General features: G+C 41.7%; 3 protein-coding genes and 3 non-coding genes across 42 annotated transcripts in view; 4 read left to right on the top strand and 2 right to left on the bottom strand.

Moving 5' to 3' along the window:
* The window catches only part of PBRM1 (polybromo 1), a 122,261-nt gene extending 121,950 nt beyond the window's left edge, over positions 1 to 311 (bottom strand). For 15 of the 32 annotated variants that reach the window (XM_005600568.4, XM_070237418.1, XM_070237419.1 and 12 more), the window contains exon 1: positions 95 to 249. The gene's annotated coding sequence lies outside the window, so the exon portion shown is untranslated. Of the gene's footprint in view, positions 1 to 94 lie in introns of all 32 variants that reach the window. The other 17 variants (XM_023620296.2, XM_070237410.1, XM_070237412.1 and 14 more) reach the window with 4 other exon arrangements.
* GNL3 (G protein nucleolar 3) lies at positions 228 to 10,267 on the top strand. 2 transcript variants are annotated; one of them, XM_023620307.2, is made up of 15 exons: positions 228 to 464; positions 1,089 to 1,147; positions 1,556 to 1,693; positions 1,813 to 1,926; positions 2,148 to 2,231; positions 3,003 to 3,135; positions 3,909 to 4,021; positions 4,272 to 4,389; positions 4,810 to 4,897; positions 5,397 to 5,592; positions 5,707 to 5,849; positions 5,932 to 6,068; positions 6,161 to 6,342; positions 6,613 to 6,679; positions 6,770 to 10,267. In XM_023620307.2, exons 1-15 carry the CDS (start codon positions 452 to 454, stop codon positions 6,853 to 6,855), a joined length of 1,671 nt encoding a protein of 556 aa, XP_023476075.1. In that variant the 5' UTR covers positions 228 to 451; the 3' UTR covers positions 6,856 to 10,267. The 2 variants fall into 2 exon arrangements, with proteins under 2 accessions (XP_023476075.1, XP_023476076.1); XM_023620308.2 differs by having other exon boundaries at positions 5,418 to 5,592; positions 6,770 to 6,982.
* On the top strand, positions 3,177 to 3,253 carry LOC111768524 (small nucleolar RNA SNORD19). The gene has a single exon (XR_002800924.1). It is a non-coding gene; the product is annotated as a small nucleolar RNA SNORD19 (small nucleolar RNA).
* On the top strand, positions 4,068 to 4,149 carry LOC111768526 (small nucleolar RNA SNORD19B). Its single transcript, XR_002800926.1, has one exon. It is a non-coding gene; the product is annotated as a small nucleolar RNA SNORD19B (small nucleolar RNA).
* LOC111768525 (small nucleolar RNA SNORD69) lies at positions 5,285 to 5,361 on the top strand. Its single transcript, XR_002800925.1, has one exon. It is a non-coding gene; the product is annotated as a small nucleolar RNA SNORD69 (small nucleolar RNA).
* GLT8D1 (glycosyltransferase 8 domain containing 1) overlaps positions 7,111 to 17,354 on the bottom strand; it is a 12,072-nt gene continuing 1,828 nt past the window's right edge. For 4 of the 5 annotated variants that reach the window (XM_070237441.1, XM_070237440.1, XM_023620309.2 and 1 more), the window contains exons 2-10: positions 13,418 to 13,471; positions 13,233 to 13,331; positions 11,135 to 11,348; positions 9,145 to 9,262; positions 8,827 to 8,911; positions 8,553 to 8,665; positions 8,045 to 8,211; positions 7,815 to 7,927; positions 7,111 to 7,641 (exon numbers count right to left, since the gene is read on the bottom strand). In XM_070237441.1, coding sequence (XP_070093542.1) covers positions 7,451 to 7,641; positions 7,815 to 7,927; positions 8,045 to 8,211; positions 8,553 to 8,665; positions 8,827 to 8,911; positions 9,145 to 9,262; positions 11,135 to 11,348; positions 13,233 to 13,331; positions 13,418 to 13,433 — 1,116 coding nt within the window. In that variant the 5' untranslated portion in view covers positions 13,434 to 13,471 and the 3' untranslated portion in view covers positions 7,111 to 7,450. Of the gene's footprint in view, positions 7,642 to 7,814; positions 7,928 to 8,044; positions 8,212 to 8,552; positions 8,666 to 8,826; positions 8,912 to 9,144; positions 9,263 to 11,134; positions 11,349 to 13,232; positions 13,332 to 13,417; positions 13,472 to 15,159; positions 15,371 to 17,354 lie in introns of those variants that run through there. The other variant, XM_070237442.1, reaches the window with a different exon arrangement.

Genomic DNA, 17,354 nt, shown 5'->3' with positions numbered 1-17,354 from the left:
GGCCTCCGCCGCTGCTCCCGCCCGCCCGGGCCCACACAAAGGCCCGGCAGCCGGCCGAGGGGGAGCGGCCCCGCCCGCCCGGGCCCGGCCTTACCAAGCCGCTCCGCCGCCTGCAGCCCCTGCCGCGGTCACCGACCGCCGCGCCCCGCCCCGTGGCCGCCACGGCTGCTGCTATTGCTCCTCCGGCCGCGGCCCGCTGCCGTCGCTCCAGCACCCGCCGCCCTCACCACCCTCACCCCTCCCGGTGCCGCCGCAAAAGCAGCCCCGCGGCCGCCAAGCAAACCCGGCTCCGCGCGACATTACGTGCGCGCGCACGCGGGCCGCCGGCGGCGCGCTTTACGGCGTCAGCGTGAGTACGTGACGCTGCGCCGTGGCCTCAGTTCACACGTGGCGGCGGCAGAGGCTAGTTGTAGGTGCTGCTGCTGACGGTGACTGCTTTCACGTTTCCAGTATGAAGCGGCCGAGTGAGTGGGGTCGAGGGGCCGACGTGGAGGGGCATCTGTTTCTGATGGTTGACGAACCCACCAGGGCGCTCTTCTGCGTCTTGGTTTCTGCGGGATTGGGGGGCCTACGGGTAGGCCATCGCCCTGGTCCCGCGTAGAACCGAGGGTGGAGGGCCCCAAGTGAACCACGAGCCTATTGTACACAAGGAAGGCGAGGCCCCAAAGGTGACTAGATCGGCTAGGACTAAGACTACAAAACCTAGGCGTTTTCCTTTCTGCAGCCACGTTCAGTCCGCCCCAGTGAGGTCTGAGAGCCGCTTCTCAAACACTGTTCGCTCCTACCTTGTGATTCGTGGTGTTTGACAAGAAGTGGCTGTCGTTATGGGTCTCAGATGGTACAGTCTCAGTCTAGTAGGAGAAGAGTGGGAGCAGGGGAGTTGGGCTCTACTCCGGATCTATTTAGTCACATTCTCTGGGATTTGAGAGTAGCATGCGTATTTTTTTTTTTTATGAGCCCCATATGATTCTCAAATTTGGTTTGAGAATTAGTTAATTAACACAAAAATGGACGTGACCCCAGAGCACAGTCACCAAAAACTAACATGGATTATTTGTCTAATTATTTTGTGATGTATTTCTTTGTAGAGTTAAAGAAGGCAAGTAAACGCATGACCTGCCATAAGCGGTATAAAATCCAAAAAAAGGTAAGTCTTGTGCTTGGGAGAGCTATAGCAAATATAATACTAAACTGATTTCTGCCCCACGTCTCTATGAGGATGTCTGAATTAATATGATTTTGCCTCAGGAAATGGAGGTTGGATAGACTGACCATGGATACAGACTCTTAGGGCATCAGGAGTACAGCTGTGGAAAAATGCAGTAATTTGGTGATAAGAAAGTCTGTAAACTTTGATCAACACCTTAACTTCTGCAGAGAAAATCTGGTGACATTTTCTTGCCGTTTATAAATAAATATGTGTAGTCTCTATGATTACACTCAAAGTTCTATTTTTCTAGATCATTTTACAGGTATAAGTAAACAGATGGATTCGTTTCTCACATGAATTCTGTTTAATATTTTTGTAAACTGATAAAAACTTTTATTATAATAGATTCGAGAGCACCATCGAAAATTGAGAAAGGAGGCTAAAAAACGGGGTCACAAGAAGCCTCGGAAAGACCCAGGAGTTCCAAACAGTGCGCCCTTTAAGGAGGCTCTTCTTCGGGAAGCTGAGCTAAGGAAACAGCGGGTAAGATACATTAGCTGAAACTTCGAACAAGTGACATATGGGTACGTATATTTTGTCAAAGTAAAGTAGTAACACCAAGTCACTTTGGCTCGCCCATTTCTCTTATGGCTCGGACACAGCTTGAAGAACTAAAACAGCAGCAGAAGCTTGACAGGCAGAAGGAGCAGGAGAAGAAAAGAAAACTCGAAACTGACCCTGGTGTTAAAACATCTAACTTGGAACCTGTGAAGGAGGTATGATTAGGTCTCTTTGTGAATGAGAGATGAGTTCTGATGTAGAAGTAAAAGCACATAACTCAGCTAGGGGCTGCTATTCCACTTGGGGGAAAAAAGACTGAGTTCAGACTCTGTTTTACCTATTTAAATACCGATTGCAGCCGTGGAAAATGGAGAAACAGGTTATAATTGCTGAACTTGCAATTTTGTGTCCTTTTTCCCTTGTCTTTATCCTCTAGGAATATGGACAATGCAAAACTAAGAACAAAGCCAAGTCAGGCAAACAGCATCCGAAGAAGTTGTACTGTCAGGAACTTAAAAAGGTATCTTATTCTAGGTCAGTGTCCAAAAATGGTAATGAGGTTTAAAACACTAGAGTCATTCCTTTTTCCTGACGCCAGCCTTGGTGGAAGGTAGAGTTCATTTGAGCTGGAGGAATCCTTCCGCAGGTTGGCTTATCTCACTGAGGGCCTTTTTTGTTAGGTTTAGTTGAAGGAAATATTCTTGTGGTTTTAAAATTTTGCACAGGAACCGTTCCCTGTAAGCATGATTTACACAAGTGTTACTTTGTGTTAAAGTAACACGTTGACAGTGGATTTTAAAATAGAGGAAAATACATTAGAGTAAGCAGTGTGAAAATAAGAATCTGTAAAGTACTCTGTTGAAACTTACGTGAAGAAGGTCAAGGGGGTGTCTTGGTGTAGTTGCTCCCCGGCACACCCATCCTCAGCACCTATTTTCCCAAGCTTACTCTCCCTCTGTTAATACAGCCTGATTGTGCTTCTCAGCAGCTGTCGGCAGGACACAAGGGCCCATCAGACTACATAATTCACTATGGGAGGATTATATATATTCAGACAGTGGAGCAGTGTCCACTTTTGAAAGCCACTTTGATCAGAGGCCGCCAAGCAAACCTGTGTTTTACTTTCCTGTGAGAAATGATGTACATGTGAACATTATTCATACCAAAGCGAAGACATGAGATCCAACTCTAAACTCTCCCTGTTGCAAACTGGATAATGCCAGTATACTTTGTAGAGGGTGTTCCCAGAGCAAGGGATGCTATCTTGTTCTCATAGTTTCTATCTTGACAGGTGATTGAAACCTCAGATGTTGTGCTGGAGGTATTGGATGCCAGAGATCCTCTTGGTTGCAGGTGTCCCCAGGTAGAAGAGGCCATTGTCCAGGGTGGACAGAAAAAGCTGGTACTTGTGTTAAATAAGTCAGGTGAGGAAAAGGGCTGCCCTTTATGTCCCATATGCACTAGTGAGGTATGAGGAAAACATCTAAACAGTCTGATTGTCACTGAAGACTGATAAGATCCAACTCTGACCTCAGCAGAGTCAGTGCGTATGCTCTCTTGTTGCCAAAGACAGCTCTGGCAGTGGGATGGAGTTGTTTCTCCAAGTGATTTGCCTGGTTTCTATGATTCTTTTGCCATTTAATACTTACCACCTCATCTTATTTAAGAGTGTAAGTTGCTATATGCAGCTTACTGTGCAATATATTTCACATAGGAAGTGATGGCAGTGTGCCATATTCCCCATACCTGCACAGTATTTAGAGGAAGTGTATAGTTACGTGTCTGAGTTTGAGCAGCAGGAACGAGAAAACGCAGAACAGAGACTTGTGAAGCTGGAAGTAAGAATGGGATCTAAAGTTACTGTTGGGGTCTGCCTACATGGTTGCTACCTGAAAGTGAATTCTGGAAACATAGCCCTAGGTTTTGTAGGGTAATAATCTAGAGGTTGACATAATCCTGAAAGGGTGAGCACTGCCGAGAGAAGTGAAGAAATACAGAGATGGAGTCATTGAACTCTGTTAAGATAAAGGCAGTATGGTAGGGAGCTTATTCTATCCCCATCTTCCAGTTAAACTCTTTTGGAACAAAGCTAGGAAAAGGCAAACCAGAGTGAAATTCATAGTTAACCAGATTTTGCAAATTCATCTCAACAAAATGACCTAATTGGAGCATGTGTCATCCTTCTAATCTCTATCAGATTTGGTACCAAAGCAGAATTTGGAGAACTGGCTGAATTATTTGAAGAAGGAATTGCCAACAGTGGTGTTCAAAGCCTCGACACATCTGAAGGACAAAGGGAAGATCATCAAGGTACCTTTTACTGTTAATGGTGGGAAGTGCAGTTCTTTCAGATTTTGGATGGCTGAAATATGATGAGTCTACAAAATCTTGATTAAAAAATGAAAACTTATAAGATCCAACTCTGATTTCATCCAGAGATAATCTGAAAGGCAATAGAAGGTGATGATTTTAATAGCTGGGCTGTGGAGCCAGATTGCTTGGATTTTATATGGTGGGTTGTCAGACATAAACTAATTATGTGGGATTTTAACATGTGAAGGTAAGGAAGAAAGCTGCTTCATTCAAAAGAGAAGTCTGTGTTGGGAAAGAAGGCCTTTGGAAACTTCTTGGAGCTTTTCAGGAGACTTGTGGCAAAGCGATTCGGGTTGGAGTAGTTGGTGAGTTTTAGTTTAACACATTTTATGTCTTAAGAGCTAAGAATTTTTACATGTTAACAGTGTATGGGGTTGTTGCTAAATAGTTTGTTTAGACACTAGCTTCTTGCCCACCTTACCAAACACACAGGGTAAAAGACAAAAATTTTTAAGTAATTATTGCCTAATTCAATTGTTTGACAACTGGCATTGTAGGAAGTTGGCTTCTGAAAGCTTTTGGTTTATTTGAAGTAATCAACTTTCTCTGCTCTTTTATTATTTGTGCAAGAAATGAAGATGCTAAGATTGGTCTTAGTGTTGAAGTGAAGACACTCAGATCCAACTCTGATCTTGCTCTATACATCAGGCAAGCATAAAATAAAACTGGAAATTTTATAATTATCAGCACATAATGCCTTTTGTACTTGGATTTCCCATTTGTAGGTTTCCCAAACGTGGGGAAAAGCAGCATCATTAATAGCTTAAAACAAGAACGGATATGTAATGTTGGTGTATCCATGGGGCTTACAAGGTAAATTAAGTTGTTCCATGATTGTAATGTTTCATTATAGATGAGTAAAAATGATTTTGTTTTGGATAGCTTACGAATTTTCTATTATCTCTTTAGAGGAATCAATGAAAGGAACAAGATTGAGCCAGTGCTAGGCTTGGGGAAGCATTGCTGGAGTGGTATAGCTAGCTGCCCACAACCTACTTTGCAAAACAAATAAGCAAATAGGTTCAGAGAGGGGAAGCCTGCCTCAGAGGAAGTGATGCTTGAACCTCACCTTGAAATGAATTCTTCCAGATAGGAGAGGGGAAATATTTATGGCAGAGAAACAGCACGTTTAGGTCGATGTACAAGCTATACCATGTAGTTGTTTCTCTTTAGGAGGGTGTGCTGTTAGGGTCTTAGATAAACATGAAGCAAATGATGATAAACTGGATCTGACGGACTGTGCTGAGTTTGTTCAATCCAACCCTGAGCTTCGTGTTCTCTTGTCCTTCAGGTAAACCAGTGCCCCCATCAGTCACCATCTCTCTTGTTCCAGGAGTATGCAGGTTGTCCCCCTGGATAAACAAATCACAATCATAGATAGTCCAAGTTTCATTGTGTCTCCACTTAACTCTGCCACCGCACTTGCTCTGAGAAGTCCAGCAAGTATTGAAGTAATAAAACCAGTGGAGGCTGCCAGTGTCATCCTGTCCCAGGCTGATAGTCGACAGGTAAAAGAACCTTCTTCCCTTGAGGTCCATTTTCTTTTTCATCATTAGCATTTTTAGTAGAAAATTTTCAAGTTTGTTTTACATCCGCACTGACAGTTCCTGTTTTTCTTTAAGGTAGTACTGAAATTTACTGTCCCAGACTTTAAGAATTCTCTGGAATTTTTTACTTCACTTGCTCAGAGAAGAGGACTACACCAGAAAGGTGGAAGCCCAGATGTAGAACGTGCTGCCAAACTGCTGTGGTCTGAGTGGACAGGGTAAGGCTTCTTTCTGTTGGCAATTTGATGACCACATAGAATAAAGGAACTGATTTTTGACAAGTCTTGTTTTTAATACCAGTGCCTCCTTAGGTTATTATTGCCATCCCCCTGCATCCTGGACTCCTTCTCCACATTTTAATGAGCGCAGCGTCACAGACATGAATTGGGGCTTTAACCTGGAAGAACTGGAAAAGAACAATGCACACAGCATACAAGGTAAGGAAGGCTTGTGTTTGGCTGTTGTCTTCATTGGCAAATAGGCCAATCAAAGGTCTCATCTGTTTACATGGGCTGTGTTCCTTCCCTAGCTATCAAGGGCCCTTGTTTAGCCAGTAGCATCCTTTTCCAGTCTTCGGGTCTGACAAATGGAATAATAGAGGAAAAGGACATAGCTGAAGAATTGCCAAAACAGCAAAAGAGAAAGCAGGAGGAGGGGGAAGACTGCGGAGACATTGATAGCGACCCGGAAAACGTTGATGAAGAAGCTGTTGTAAGTATGTTGTCCGTGAGTTGTTTAAGCTGAAGTAAGTTTTCTGGTATTATAATGTACAATAAATGGGAAGCAGCTGAAAGTAGAAATTAGATACTTCATAATAGGCTTTTTTTAAGCCCCATGCAATTCGGGTATTTAAGCCTTGCAATCATTAGTCTTAATTTTTTGCATCCCATTATATGTACCTTCAGACTTTTTAGGTACATAATTACTTGGATTAATGAGCAGACAAAGGCTACTATCTAGCACTGTTTCTTTGTCCCACAGGAAAAGAGCTCAGACACGTGCCCTGCAGAAGAGGCCTGGGAGGCACTGCCTGAGGAGGTTCAAGCAGGTGAGTTGGGTTATTGGGGTCTTCTAACACAGCAGCGTGGTGTAGAATTGCTTTTCTTTTTTGACCTCACTTTTCTTTCCTCCAATATAGATGAACAGTCTGCACAATCTCATGTCTTAGATAAAATGACTGAAGAGGAAGATGATGCTTATGACTTCAGTACAGACTATGTATAACAGAACCTTGTCCTTTTGTAAGAGTTTTTGTTTTTAATGTTTTGAGGAGACTCCTAAGCTGTTAATAGGTGTGTGGTGTACCAGTTTGTTACAGTATGGCATATGCTGTATAAATTTTGTGAATATGTATCAGTATATATTCATTTTTTAAAAATCAGGCGATTTAGAAAGTGTCTGAATTCTGTAGACAACTCGTCTCTTAGACCATGAGTGAGTTGAAGTACAGTTACCTGGCAGCAAAAAATCAGATAGCTATTGAAAATGTAAGTAGCACTTTATTTATAGATCAGGCCACAGGTTACAAAATTAAAACCAAGCAGTAGTGTTGAACTAGCTGTACCAGCCGTATCAGTCCATTCACCTCTGGTCATTCAGCACGGTAGTAAGCAAACGCTTGGTAAGGCAGATGGAGACGTATTTATAGTCTGTCTGGGAAGCTGACTGCCAGATGGAGCAGTTTGTCCTCTTTACCCAGCTGAAATGCCCCTTTTTCCATGGGTTGCTGTAGATAGGCACTGGAGTCTAGCAACTGTTACTTCCCACACATACTGTCTTCTAGGATTTCCTGAGAAATGCTTATTGCATAAATTATATTTTACTTTATATTTGAGATCTCCGTATGTCTTCGGATTAGGCTGAATTTGCCTGTTGGGTCTGGAATATACCATTTTTCCCAGACATCAGTGTATGAAGCAGTTCTTCCCCATGGCTTAAAATGCCCATTCCAATGAAGTAACTTGGCAGCCTTTACAAACTGGGGTGAATATCTTTTTCCAGCACTGGAACCTTTCATTGAGAGAAAAAGAGCCAAGTGGTTGTACTAGTATTAGTCACACACAAGACAATGGCACATCAAACTGCAGAAAACTTAAAGGAAACTGGATATATCCTATCCTTGAGGATAGTCCTTTAGAGATTTAATTATTAGCTTAGGCCTTTGGCTAATTATTTCTACTTACCAAGATGGCGGACATTCCACATTGGGTCAATGGTGGAGTGCTGTTGATAAAATACAATCAGCAGTGGAGGTGTTGTGATGCTGCCAGCCAGTGTTCTGCTATACAATCCCTCTCTTGGTGGGACAGAACAAATTTAAGCTGTTAGTGAAGAATCCTGACCAATTCCTGTTAGTCAAGACCCCCAGGGTTGAAATACAAGAGTTTCACAGGTAGGCCAGTTATATACATACTCTACATTGAGTTTCATCCATTTTTCCAGCTGGTTAGTTATATTCTGTCTTTTCCATTCTGTCAAGTTTGCAACAAAAACTCCAGGATTAAATGAGCAGGTGCTGGCTTTCATGGAAAGCTTACGAATTCTTTCCTTTTTATAGTCAAGATATCCAATGTAATTGTACTAAAAACATAAAGGGATAAATCGTATATTTATGGCTTTGAATAGAATAGATATAATTTGATAGCCAGTAAAGAAAAAATCTGCTTATTAAACTATATGACTTCTCACATTGTTAGTGAAGGGTTGTACATAAATGAAATAAAACTGACATTTGGGATTTCAAGTTAGACAGAATAGGAACCTAGAGTAAACATATTAAGCCCAATGTTCAAGGAGAATTAGGTGTGAAATCTATGAACCAGTCTATAGGAAGGCAAACTTGACTGTTGGGACAAAATACTTGGGGAATATAAAATGCAGCAAAAAAAGAATTCATGGAAGGGGTCTAATAAGTAATTTACCTGGTTCCCGGCTCCACGGATGACAACTTTAGTAGAAGTTGAATCACAGTCTTCTGAAAATGCAGCTGCATGTCCTGGCTTGAGTGGTGTGTTGTAGAGGGCGAGAATATCACCTGAAATAGATAAGGTGTAAAGTTAACACTTTGAGTTGTCTCAAGATTCCCTATTCCTCCCACTTCTTAGGATGACCTTTTATAGAATACCATGAATAAGACAACCACTATAGCCCACACTCTGCACCCAGAATAATACTGATAGTGACATTCTTTGGTACCTTGCACAATTACATCATCATCCATATATATGGCCTTCTTTGCACTGGGAACCAGAATTGGCAGGTAGAACCTTGCAAAGGTTAACTGGGAAAGGAAAAGGAAAGAGGCATGGGCACAGAATTCGTGAGTGGCTCTGCTTTCATTTACTAGAAACTCCCAGAATGCTCAATACCCATGCAGGAGAAGACAGCTGAAGGTCTCTTAAAACTGCCCAGGCATGGTCCCCAGGGAACTACTTGGCACTGTACCACAGTTACCCAGGTATTACAGTAATGTCCTAAAACTCCCAAGTACAAACAAGAGTGCGTGAAACTCACTGGTTTTATGGATTCCCCCTGGTCAGGATCCTCCTTTACTTTCCCTTCCAAAAGTTTAGTGTCAAAATTCACAATTTTGTACCTGATGCTTTTCAGGGTACTGCTGCTGAGCCAGGACCTGATAAAAATAAAGCACCAAATTTGTTTTAAATAATCATGTTTCAAAACCAGAGCCTTACCTTTGTGCCTTCTAATGAAGGCATAATGGAAGAGAACCCTAAGAACCAAACAGGTGTCTTCAAGCCCCTTACTTCTCTGAGCCTTGGTTTCCTCATCTGAAGTGAGCATATTGACACCCAAGTCCCACCTTGAACCAGGATTCTATGGTAATGGATAGTGCTCCCATCAGGCTCACACAAGATCACTCTTCTGACACTAAAACTGCTGTAGAAAAACCCACTGGAAATGAGAACATCTCACCACATGGACCATTCAACACTTGGCTCTCCAAATAACATGAGTGAAGAAAATGAGTCAGTGTGATAGTGAAAGCTAATTGTCAACAAGGCTGGTGATCAGTCTGTTACAGACTCAACAGTGTGGGAACAAATTCCTCCAACAGAGTGTAAGGTGCTGCCTGCAAGAAAAGTCATTGTTCCCTAAAGGAACTGCACATTTTCCCTTGGTCCATTTCTTGGTTTTTTTTTTTTTTTTTTTTAAAGATTGGCACCTCAGCTAACAACTGTTGCCAATCTTTTTTTTTCCCTGCTTTGTCTCCCCAAATCCCCCCAATACATAGTTGTATATTTTAGTTGCGGCATGTGAGACGCTGCCTCAGCGTGGCCTGATGAGCAGTGCCATGTCCTGCCCAGGATCCAAACCGAGTAAAACGCTGGGCTGCTGAAGGGGAGCATGTGAACTTAACATGCCCACAAGGCCAGCCTCCTTGTCCATTTCAAATCAGGATTTCATGGGCACAATGTTATTTCTGTAGTCTGTTGTAATGCAATATTTGTTTCTGCATTATTTTGGATGATTTCTGAGTTTTTAAAATATGGAAAAATAATTCATGGCAACTTTCACAAACTAAACACAAACTGTGGAAAAAGCCACAAGGACAGAAATGTTTTAGAACTTTGGCAACTATCAAGATGTTTCTTTGAATAAACTTTGTAAATATGAATTCAAAGCATTTTGAAAACATGGATGACACTCTCCACCAGATTGGGTTTCTGTTATTAATCACTACAGTTATATAATAGTAAGGACTGTTTACTGAGTGGTTATTATATGCTTTGTGCTTTTAATATATTTTCTCATTTATTTGACGGCACAATACTCTAAGCTGGATATTTTTTTTAAGATTATGATAGTTAACAACCTTGTGAAATTAGTTATCCATCATTATTAGTCATGTTGTAGGTACACCACTTCACCCCTAGTGCCCTCCCCCCACCCCCCCCTTTCCCTTGGTAACCACCGATCAGTTTTCTTTGTCTTTGTGTTAACTACCACCTATGAGTGGAGTCATACACAGTTCGTCTCTCTCAGTAAGCTGGATATTTTTACCCCATACTTACAGAAGAAGAAGCAGACTCCAAGGGGTTAAGTAATGTTCCCCAATCACTCTGGGCCAGGATCTGGATCAGTTCTGTATTCACGTCACACTACCTTGCCATTGCTCCCATGTCCCTTCCCACTCTAGACCAGAACTACTCAGGTATGTCCATAAGAGAAGGGACTTGTAACAGGATGTAAATCAACATATTGTTTCCTTCAATGAGAAAGTCTTATTACTAAAAAATAGCGTGAGTTAACAGCGTGCAGAGTGAGAGTTGATTTACATCTTGGCACAAGTTGTGTCCTTTCTGCTATCATGGGGACATGCTTATACAGTCACAAGGAAAAACATGTCATGTGCAGTTCATATGTGGTATAATCTCAACTGAATAGAAAAAATATATACACAGAAAAAACCATTCCTGGATTGGCAAATTGCCTGCTCTAGAGCATCCTCTAGAAGCAGAATCATTAGGCAAGCAGAGCTCACCGGAGATGGTCTGCTGTACCGTTGAGTGTAACAATGTAGAAAATCACACTGGAGCGAGTGTTGTGCTGAATGCTGTTTATGGCTGCAATGGCCCCCCCGAGCCTATCTTCAGATGCAGCAATGACCACTGGAATCTCCTCTTGTCTCCCGTCTACCACATGTCGGGGAATATTTGGGACAAAGTCTATGGGCTGAAGCCCCACAATTCCTGAATCTGCAAAGAACACAAGGAAGGTGCTGTGATACAAATACAATCTCATGAGCTTTTGATGCAGAGCCTAAGAAAGAGGTAAGATGAGGATTACGATAGTTGTTTACCTCATTCTCCCCCATTACAATGTGAAGCATACAGCCTACAAATCACGTGACCTTTATTGTTTTGCTATATGTAACCAGGCTTTTGGAAAAGCAGAAGCACTTTAAAAAACTAGGTTGCCAGAATTCTGATACACTACTGGTGGGAATATAACAAAATCTTTATATAATACATTTTGGCAATTTGTATCAAGAGCTTTAAGGTACACGGACTTTGACCCAATAATTCCTCTTGCCTCTCTTAAGGATAAAATCTGAGAGGTAATCAGAAGTCACAATTTTATTTATAATTGTGAAAACCAAGAAATAAACTGAAAAGTTGTTTTTCAAACTATGAATCATATCCCATAAGTAGGCATGAAATCAATTTAGTGGGTCACGATCAGTTCCTAAATTGGAACAGAACATTAGAAAATATGAGAGTGCATCACACACAGCAACTGCAAGTACTGTTTTGTAAACTTTCCTTTTTGCCTTTTATATTACTCATTTACTCATTTATCATTCATTGAACGCTGAGTGCATACTATGCCAGGCAATATCTAGGCACTTGGGTTACTACCATGAATAAGACAGATGAATCTCTGCCATCTTGAAAGATAGGTAGGTAGAAAATAAGCAAATACACATGTATATGTGTATGCTGTATATAACTCATTTCTTACTGTGAGATTGCCATCAAAAGCATCTGAAAGTCACTGTACCAAGAGACTTTTTCTTGTGGAAACAAACTGTGGCATTGAAACTATATGTGAAGAGTTTCTACTGTCATGGTGACATGCTTAGGATATAATCATGTGGAAAAACATGTCATGTGCAGTTTATATATAGTATAACCTTAACTGTATGGAAAAAAATATATACGTAGAGAAAAAAAACTGGAAGATACTAAGCCAAAATGTTAATAATAGTTATCTTTAGGCAATGAAATAATTCATTGTGAATATTTACTGAGCACCTCCTATGTACCAGCCATCATCCACAGGCACAGGAGATAAAGCAGTGGACCAACTGCCCTCCTGGAGCTTGAATGCTACTTTCTTTTTTATGAATGTGCCCACCAGGAGCATGCATAACTTTACGTACATATCTATATATACATATAAATACACACACATGTATATAAACACTGCTATAAAATATGCTATCAGAGCACTCGGGGAAAGCTATCAGTTATGGTGGGTGGCAACCCAAAAATGATTTTTGACAAACACTCTGCAGCCTCAAACATCCCTCAATACCAAGGCAGAGTGGTATGAACAACTAATTTAAAAGAAATGGCAATGGAATTACACAATAAAGTGATTTTTAAAATCAGTTGACAAGGCTGTATGGTTTTGTTTTTCTACTAGAGTCCTGCTGATAGAGTTCCACAGGTTAAAGGAAAGTAACAGGCGAAGTAACCAGACTGACACTTTAGTGAAAAGAGCAGACATCAAACACCAGAGACACTCACCTGTCCCCACCTTCTGAAGCCCTGCCCAGCTGAAATGTGAGCAGACAGCAGCCCAAGGAGGCTCCTCTACGGCCTCTGATTTGGTGAAAAGAGTTCTTCTGTCAGATCAAACCCTTAGCAAACAAGTGCACAGCAGGGAGAATGGGGGGCAGGGGTTGCAAGAGCACAGTGAGTACCACCACGCCTCTCCCAGAGTGTTTAGTAGCTTTTGTAAGGCCCAGAAGAAAGCTTTCTTTTCCTTTAACCTAGTGATGTAACTTAGAATGTGGGACACAGGGAACTCCAGGTCCTCAACAGATGCCAAGGCATTAGTAAGGGTTCCCATACCTGAAACCTCGTTCTTTAGCAAACTGCTCAGGCCAAGGAAGTTATGGTGCAAAACCAGTAAGAAGAGAGCAACGGCCAGGACCAGGATGATGATGTTTACTGAAACACAGAGGGGAAAGCCTGCATTACATCTCTAGACCTTTTGACTAGGTATAAAAACAACATAACTTGTAGAAAGAGCATACCTTTACGGAATGACATCTTTCTCTTCTGTCTTACATAAATTTTAGTTATTAACCCTACAAAACAAAAACAAGCCCCCAAAGTCAGCAGGTACATGAGAATGGCCATTAAAATGCCTAAATTCAGGGAGAAACAAGAAGTGCATATGGTATTTTCTGCCAGAAAATTTGAATAGCTTTGAATTAATAGTTTCCATTTTGAATTAATAGTTTCCAAGAACCCAATTTGGGATCTGAGTTTTTTATGGTAGTCATGATGATAAACTACTTCCAAATAACTTGGAGAAACAGCCTACATTATATGCTGCTAGATGAAAAGCAAAAGAAATTCTACCAAGAGGAATACTTGAGGTCTAACCACTATGGAAACATTTTCTGAATGAATTTCCACTTAAAATTCCTAGTTAAATGAGACATGGACTCAGTTGTCTGTGATCAAGTAACCTGAGGTCAGCCTCATCAGTACAAAACATCCCTGTTTCAAGCTATAGCCCATTCACCTTTAATTGGAATTATAAGAAAAAAAGATTTTCCAAATTCATTTGAAACTGTAGCAGAGAAACAATCTTAAAAATTCACAAAATCCAATCTTGCTATCACAAGTTTAGTGTATTTTCAAAAATTAAAAATCTGCTAAAAGAAAAAATGAGCTTCTTCCCAGGGCTTCATCTCTGTTGGTTAACTCCCATGTCTTAAGAAAGGGATGCCTATGGGGTCGGCCCGGTGGTGCAGCGGTTAAGTCCACAAGTTCCGCTTTGGTGGCCTGGGATTCACCGGTTCAGATCCCGGGTGCGGACATGGCACTGCTTGGCAAGCCATGCTGTGGCAGGCATCCCACATATAAAGTAGAGGAAGATGGGCATGGATGTTAGCTCAGGGCCAGTCTTCCTCAGCAAAAAAGAGGAGGATTGGCAGACGTTAGCTCAGGGCTAATCTTCCTCAAAAGAAAAAAAAAAGCAGTGCCTAATATTGTCACTCTGCTTGTGGCTTGTGCCCCCAGCTCATCTGATGCCTTCACTTTTTAAAAACAAATAATTCAATGGAAACAAGACTGTAGGTGGAACTAAATTAAACGGTTAGATTTCTACAACAATCTCTGGGTAATGTTTCCTTAAGAATAGATTTTATACAACCAGGCTATAGTGATCCTACATTTGAGACCTCTACCCTCTTCTACTTCACCTTCTCCCAGGGGGGAACCTGACATTTACATAAGGCTTTTAACTTTACAAAGCACTTTCAAATACACCGTACTTTTAAAATCAAAGTAAGTTTGAATTAATTTCACCTTAACTAAAGTGTGTGCATATCAGACATTTGGTTTCTCAAGGCCATTGAAAAAAGGAGAAATAATTGAAGGGCTGTTTAAAAAACTGGAGATCACAGACCAGATTACAAATTTCCGAGAAAATAATTCAAATTCCCAAAAGACAATCTAAAACACACACACACTCTCTCTCTCATTTCTTTCTAGAGCAGTATATATAAAGTACATTATACCAATGATCTTCCTTTTTAAAGAATACACATCATTATATACCCTGAGCCATGTGCCTCTATCACATTGTGGGCTGAGCCTTACCCATAGAAGCTGGCAGACTGGGAGCTGCTCAAAGCTCTAACATCTGCCAGCTTTAGCCAACTTCCACCAAGACTGGAGAAAACGATCTCCCTCAAAGAAATCTCATTTAGTTAACAGTACAAAAGACAGTGTTTTAGCTCAACAACTTCCATAAGTTACTTACAGGTAGTATGTGGATTGAGAAGCACATATATTTGTGCTATTCCAGTTAGCTAGACACAAGAAAAACACAATCCTATCAGGTATTTGATGTATGTAAGTAGATTAGCACGGCAGAAACCACTTGCTCCAAAAACTCTTCCACAGTTATCTATATGCAAAATGCCAATTATTATGGAGTATGTCTGATTCATATTTCCTTTCCTGGTGCTTCCCTGGTAATGGAATTCATTAATCTGATTAGAAGAAATTCTCAAAACAAACCTGCGTGTAGACCCTGGGATGGGCAACAGTGGCTGTATTTTTTGATAGACCACACAACTGTGTACAATTTGATCAGCAATATTCAATTGGTCACTATGAAAATTAATATTTCTTGTTTAGAAATTTTAAAACTTTCATGCCCAAATCACTCACAAAACACACACACACCCCCCAGGGCAGGCAAACCCAGAGATATGGGTGAAGAAACCTTAGGGAGAAAGACGACTATTTTTTTTAACTTGCGCTTGCATTAGTACCCACATTCTCAGCAGCTTTGCTCACCTTTTCTGCTTTCCCTCCTATTTCTATGTACATGAAAGGCCATTCCACTGATGCTCTGCAACCTACCTGTAATTGTTTCCTTGGTGCAGCATCAGCACACTCTTTCCCTCTCTGCTGGATTACAGCCATCAGGATATTATCATGCTCTGGGTTTGTTTGTTTTTTTTTTTTTTTTGAGGAAGATTAGCCCTGAGCTAACTACTGCCAATCCTCCTCTTTTTGCTGAGAAAGACTGGCCCCGAACTAACATCCATGCCCATTCCTCTACTTTATATGTGGGACGCCTACCACACCGTGGCTTTTTTGCCAAGCGGTGCCATGTCTGCACCCGGGATCCGAACTGGCGAACCCCACGCCACCGAGAAGCAGAAGGTGTGAACTTAACTGCTGCGACACCGGGCCGGCCCCAGTCTGGTTTTAATTTTAAAAATTAATTTAAAAAACTTAAAGTTAATTTTTTAAAAATTTAATTTAAAAAAATTTAAAAATTTTAATTTAAAAAGAAGACATCACTCCCCACGCTCCAGCTGACCCACAAACCCATTTCTCTGCTCCCCCTCACTCTAAAAGCTTGAGAAGATTTAAAGTCTCTAGCTCCACTTCTCCTCTTGTTCTCTCTTCAGCCTCCTCCAACCAGACTTCTGTCCCTACTGCTCCATTCAAACTGGTCTTGTCGAGGTCACCAAAGACCAAAGTTATCGTTCTATCTTCCTCTCACCCATCCCTTCAGAGGCCATCAGGGAAGTTCACCACTCCCCCTCCTCAATTATGAAGTTATCTCATTTGTTTCTTTGTCTTTCCTGACTACAATGTAAGCTCCAAGAGACCCCAATGAAAATGTTTAGCAATGCATCCCCGCCAACTAAAACCGTGTCTGGCAAACGGTAGTAGGCACGATATTTGTGAAATGATCTTGTTAATCTAGGAGCAAGGCTGATTCTCAGCTCAGAAAGGGAAAGCCATCTTTTTTTTTTTTTGAGGAAGATTAGCCCTGAGGTAACATCTGCTGCCAATCCTCCTCTTTTTGCTGAGGAAGACTGGCCCTGAGCTAACATCCCTGCCCATCTTCCTCTATTTTATATGTGGGACACGTGCTACAGCATGGCTTGATGACCAGTGCGGAGGTCCACACCTGTGACGTGAACTGGTAAACCCCATGCCGCTGAACCCCAGGCCGCTGAAGCAGAACGTGCACACTTAACTGCTGTGCCACCGGCCGGCCTGAGAAAGCAATCTTTGATGATAATCATGAAAACAACTTCCAACACAAGGAAAGACATGGATTCCGATGGAGATCTCTCTCAAATGGAACCTGAAAACTTCCTTTTCCCATCATATCGTCATAGCTCAAATACCTAAAAGTCTATACAGCAACTGCTACCCTGTGAAGTGCATTTAAAGAGGATAACACAGAGGGACATGTCTATTTCTAGATACAAGAGGTCTGTTTAGTTTCTGCCAGGCTGAAGGCACTAAAGACATTCACTTTCTCCTACCTCTTCATCTGGCTAGCTCCTACTTGGCTTTCAGGAGTCAAGGGAGCCTCCCCAAAACCCTACATTCAGCCGCACTCCCCCACCCCACCCCGGGTTCCCACATCCCCCGGGGGCTCCCTATCCTAGAATTAATCCAGCTGTCATATATTTCTGGGGT

Source organism: Equus caballus, chromosome 16, assembly GCF_041296265.1.
Source record: "Equus caballus isolate H_3958 breed thoroughbred chromosome 16, TB-T2T, whole genome shotgun sequence".
In the NCBI taxonomy this organism is placed as follows: Eukaryota; Metazoa; Chordata; class Mammalia; order Perissodactyla; family Equidae; genus Equus; species Equus caballus.
The sequence above is the reverse complement of the archived record's forward strand: the minus strand, read 5'-3'. Positions and strand labels throughout refer to the sequence as shown.

Coding starts and splice junctions, on each gene's coding strand:
- GNL3 (XM_023620307.2), top strand. Junction 4,022..4,271: donor ACAAAGGGAAGATCATCAAG/GTACCTTTTACT, acceptor TAACATGTGAAG/GTAAGGAAGAAAGCTGCTTC. Junction 6,680..6,769: donor GCCTGAGGAGGTTCAAGCAG/GTGAGTTGGGTT, acceptor CCTCCAATATAG/ATGAACAGTCTGCACAATCT.